Source organism: Trachymyrmex septentrionalis, unplaced genomic scaffold (genome assembly GCF_001594115.1).
Source record: "Trachymyrmex septentrionalis isolate Tsep2-gDNA-1 unplaced genomic scaffold, Tsep1.0 scaffold16, whole genome shotgun sequence".
NCBI classification, from domain to species: Eukaryota; Metazoa; Arthropoda; class Insecta; order Hymenoptera; family Formicidae; genus Trachymyrmex; species Trachymyrmex septentrionalis.
Genome location: NW_017304758.1, coordinates 565,041 through 569,750, shown reverse-complemented (window position 1 = coordinate 569,750; position 4,710 = coordinate 565,041). Strand labels below are relative to the sequence as shown.

Below are 4,710 nucleotides of genomic sequence, written 5' to 3'. Positions count from 1 at the left end.
CGATGATATTCCTTTAATAACGAAACATATCGTATCAGAATCAGCTCTTTAGTAAAAATGTTCTTATTTTCTAACCGTATAAATAGTCTTTTATCATATCCTTAATTTTTTTCCAAGATTATATGAAAAATAATATATAGTTTGTGGGACGTATATTTGTTGGAATTGAAAGATAGTTAAAAATTGAAGTGGCTTTATTATACTGAACAGTATTTTATAGTAATTTTTAACCGGTTTAAAAGTAAGAATATTGATTCGAGTAAAAATTCAGAAAAATTCTTGCAAAAGAATCAAATTTCTATTCAGTAATGATAAACAAAATGCTTACTTTGATTCGAAAGATTATAAATGGCTCCTCGCATTTCAGTTATCGTGATTTATTATTTTTTAACAGACTTATCGTTCTTTACATCTAGAATCTGATGATTATCTTTATTTTTATTGAAGTTAAGAAAAATATTGTCTATGCGGTGGAAGAGAGATCTGGGTTAAACAAAATAACTTTGTGGAACTAATTGTTGCAATAGCAGTTGAAGTGGCATCACTCAAGATACACTACGCTTTTATCTGACTCTCTTTATTTTCTGTTTTCTATTATCTATTGATTATGCTGAGGACAGATAAGGGCTATAAATGAGATCTTATTGAGGCTGATTGATATGTCTGTGCTATAAGTCGATTTTAGTGCATTGAACTGTGTAACGTGTTTGCTCGATAAAAATATTCGTTATTTTAATTGATAATATCAAAGTCAAGATTGGCGACATTGTTTGTATTACATAAAATTTTATATAAAATATTGTATACGATTACTTTTCTATACTCTACTAAATATCAGTTAACGGCATTTTTTTCGGTTAAATTAATCTTTAAGAATAATACTTTTTGAAAAATGTTTAAATTTTATGCAATCGTATTGATATTGTGAGTTATCGAAAGTAATATTCCCGTAATATAATAAGAATAATATTGCGTAAATTAACAAATTATACTTATTGTAAAATCAATAATAAATTCTATTGAATTAAGCACATCAATTTAGTTTAATTTAATGTAATCGTGCAAGTTCAAATATTGATATGCATGAGAAACTTGTTGAAGAATAAAGTGAAAGTCGAGTTAAAGCGTTACACTTACAAAATTAGGTATAATTATGAACTTTCAGCACTTTCGAATCTTCCCAAAGTTCATCTAGCACTTGCATAAGTCTCTGTCGCAACGTCCACCTTCCGTTTTCTAGCGAACGACATATTATTTGAGTTCCCATTGAAACGAACGACTGTGTCAGCGACAGTCCACTGCCGGGGTCTATTCGACACGCTATCTTGCCGTCACGATGACATCGCCAAATTTGCCAAGCCTCAGTTATCATCCGCGCAGCCATTTTAAGATCAAATTACCCGCGCGACAACTTCTCCGTCCATCCGATAACGCGTTTATCATCGCGGTTTATGTCGCGCGCGAATAACTGTAATTTCGGAATTGTACGATTAACTGAACGCGCTTTTTTTCTTTTCGATTGCAGAATGCAGCCTCGACTAAGACTAAGGATCCTCCGTCGTCTCCAACGACGACGAGCAGCACGAATGGCGGGACTACCAGCGGTAACAACGTCGGCAATGGACACGCGCCTCTGAAACGCAGCTATACCTCCTTGATGACCACATTAATCGAGCAACATCGAAAACTGGACCGTAGCGTGAGCGAGCCGACATCGCGCTACAAGACAGAGCTCTGCCGGCCATACGAGGAGAGCGGCTCGTGTAAGTACGGCGATAAATGCCAGTTTGCGCATGGATATGGCGAGTTGCGCAACCTGGCACGTCATCCAAAGTACAAGACCGAGCTGTGCCGCACCTTCCACACGATTGGCTTTTGCCCGTATGGACCGCGCTGTCACTTCATCCACAATTTCGAGGAAGCTCGTATCCACAATCAGAAAGTGAGCGCCCAGCTGGGCTCAACGCAGCCCAACATAGTGGGCTTAAATCCGTTGATGAGCGCGGCTGCCGCTGCGGTAGCGTCCGCGACCGGCAACGGTACCGCCGCGAACAACAATGCCACTGCCAATAACGTCAGCGTAAACGTCAGCTTACTCGAGCAACTTGCCGCGTCGTCGCACGTGGCCGCGGCCGCGGCGGCCGCTGCCACTACGTCGAACCTCATGCGGACGAATTCATTGAGTCTCGGTAGTACCGCTGCCACCAACGCGAATGGCTTCAATCAGCCACCGCTGCTGCGAACGTCGTCGCTGAGCCTGGCCACGAATCATCATCACGCGGTACATCTTCGCCCGGTGAACCCCGTGAATACGGTAATGACAAAACCGAAACCGCTCAATCTTAGCCCGACGTTCTCGCTTGGCAGCTCCGCTGATTCAGTCTCGCCGTCGTCTAGCCTCAGTCAGTCGCCGACCAACTCCATGGCGAGCTTCTTCAGTGATGATTGCAGCCAGCAGACGCTTTCATGCGGTAATATGCAGACGACACCGTTCAGTTATAGTCAGGACTTCAGTTTGCTCGCTTGCTCAAGACAAAGCCCGAGCCCGCGCAATAATGGCGTATGCAGTCCCCTCGCGTCCGATGAGGTAACACCCAGAACTCCCTCCCCGTTATCACCTAACACGGAATCCAGGTTGCCGGTCTTTAATAGGATCAGCAGCACCCTGGGCGACTTCGATAACCTCAAGATCTAGAGCGGTCGCCGCGCGAACCGTAAAGAAGAGAGACGCGAATTCTCGACGAGTCTCGCGCTCGGAATAAAAAAGAAGTTTTCACGTGAATTGACTCGCGATTTGGGCGATAGCTTCTCTACAATGGATTCTCTGTTCGTGACGGAATTAACGTCTTTTTTTCTTTTTTACGCAGATAGAAGTTTGCGTGATGCGATTTTTCCTTAAAAAAAATCTTATCCGTCATCGGTCGTATTCCTGAGAAGCATTTTAGGCACACGTCAGGTTTCATTACCTTTTAACTAGCATCTTTTCCTCTTCTTTTTTATATATTATTATAACCATAATCTTCATATATATATCATCGTACTATTGTAATATATTATTATATTACTACATATATTATATTATCATATTATTATTGATACATATTTATCATCTAATATTCTTTCTTTTTTTTTCTTCTTTCTCATATTCTTAGATATTCTTTTCGACGCATATCGTTAGACGCGAGTGACTTTTTAGCAGAAAAGTAAGATCAGCCCGGAAGTCTCAGTTTGCTCGTTTAGGCCCGAACATGAAAATGGTTGGAGGACGGTATGAGAAAAATGAGAGAGAGAGGGTTCTGTGGATAGATCAGTAGGTGCCAGAGGACACCAAGCGTAAATTTATTCCGAAATGTGACTTTCCTCCGAGCAAGTTGTTTATTGATCTCACTTGGTAGATCCTCCATTACGCCTTACGGTCCCCACGAACCCACTGTCTGCGTCCGTCACCTTCTTCCGTTGGATTTTCGAGTTACAAACAGCAACGTCGCTAAATCCGGGGCAGGTAAAATGTTGCAATATCCAAATAACATATACGATTACGTTTTGTCGAGTTTCTTTTCCGAAGAAGGAAGGGTGGGGAAAGTTGTCTCGAGAGTGAAAGGAGAATAAGCACTCCAGCGAGCGAGCGAAAGAACGAAAGAGAGAAAGAGCGAGTGGAAGAGGAGTATATGACAGAGTGAATGAGTGAGTGAATGAGAGAGAGAGAGAGAGAGAGAGAGAGAGAGAGAGAGAGAGAGAGAGAGATGCGCGAAGCCAATTAACGCACTGCAAACGGCGTCGTTTGCCGCAAAAGCGGTCATCACCAAATTATATTTATGGATTGAATACGTTTTATCGTGACTGCCTTCCATTTTTATCGCGATTGGTTTCATTGATCCCGAGAAATATTTAACACATCACCGAAAAATGAAACCGATTAGTGGCATGAATTCATGACAATACTAATGTTTCAATTCCGCTTGTTTTATGCCCGTATAACATGAACTGTGAACGCTTCAATATTATGATTATTGTACGTATATGTGACTCTGTTTTAAAACCAACACCCATACTCTTGCTAGAACAAAAGGTTTTGTTCCTGATAATTTTCACAAATGGACTGTAAAGCTGAGACTGTAGAATAGTTTTAGGATCTTTATTTTTATTTTATTTTAATAATCGTATGAGAGGCGAGCGAATTAGATTTTTCTCTTTTGAAAATATTCGAACAAATTCACACATCGACGCCGTTTCCAGTGATTCCGATCGTTTGATCGGGCAAGTGAGTGCCTTTTGTAAACCTCGATTGTCTTCCATATCACAATGAATAGGCTACATGTATGAAAGATGGGAGAGAATGGCGATGATATTGAGAGAGAGAGAGAGAGAGAGAGAGAGAGAGAGAGAGAGAGAGAGAGTGTGTGTGTGTGTGTGTGTGTGAGAGAGAGAGAGAGAGAGAGAAAGAGAAAGTTAAAAAAAATCAACTGGACAATAATGAGAAAGAAATAGTATGATTATGATATGTGTTGCGTTTGGGCAAATTAAGTGTAAAAAATAGTTATATTTTATATGTATATATTTGATTAAATATATACATAATACACGACACATACACACACATATACATATCGAGAAAGAACATATATACTTTGTGATTGAATTATCCAGAACGCTCATGTCGATTCCCGATTGGCGTTCTCCTTTTCTCGGATGAAAGAAAATATTTCTTTC

General features: G+C 40.4%; 1 protein-coding gene across 1 annotated transcript in view; it reads left to right on the top strand.

Moving 5' to 3' along the window:
• The window catches only part of LOC108746193 (zinc finger protein 36, C3H1 type-like 3), a 39,653-nt gene extending 36,644 nt beyond the window's left edge, over nucleotides 1-3,009 (top strand). The window contains exon 2 of the mRNA XM_018482810.1: nucleotides 1,526-3,009. Within this exon, the coding sequence (XP_018338312.1) occupies nucleotides 1,526-2,695 (1,170 nt within the window). The 3' untranslated portion in view covers nucleotides 2,696-3,009. The remainder of the gene's footprint in view (nucleotides 1-1,525) is intronic.
• Nucleotides 3,010-4,710: the final 1,701 nt, after the last annotated feature.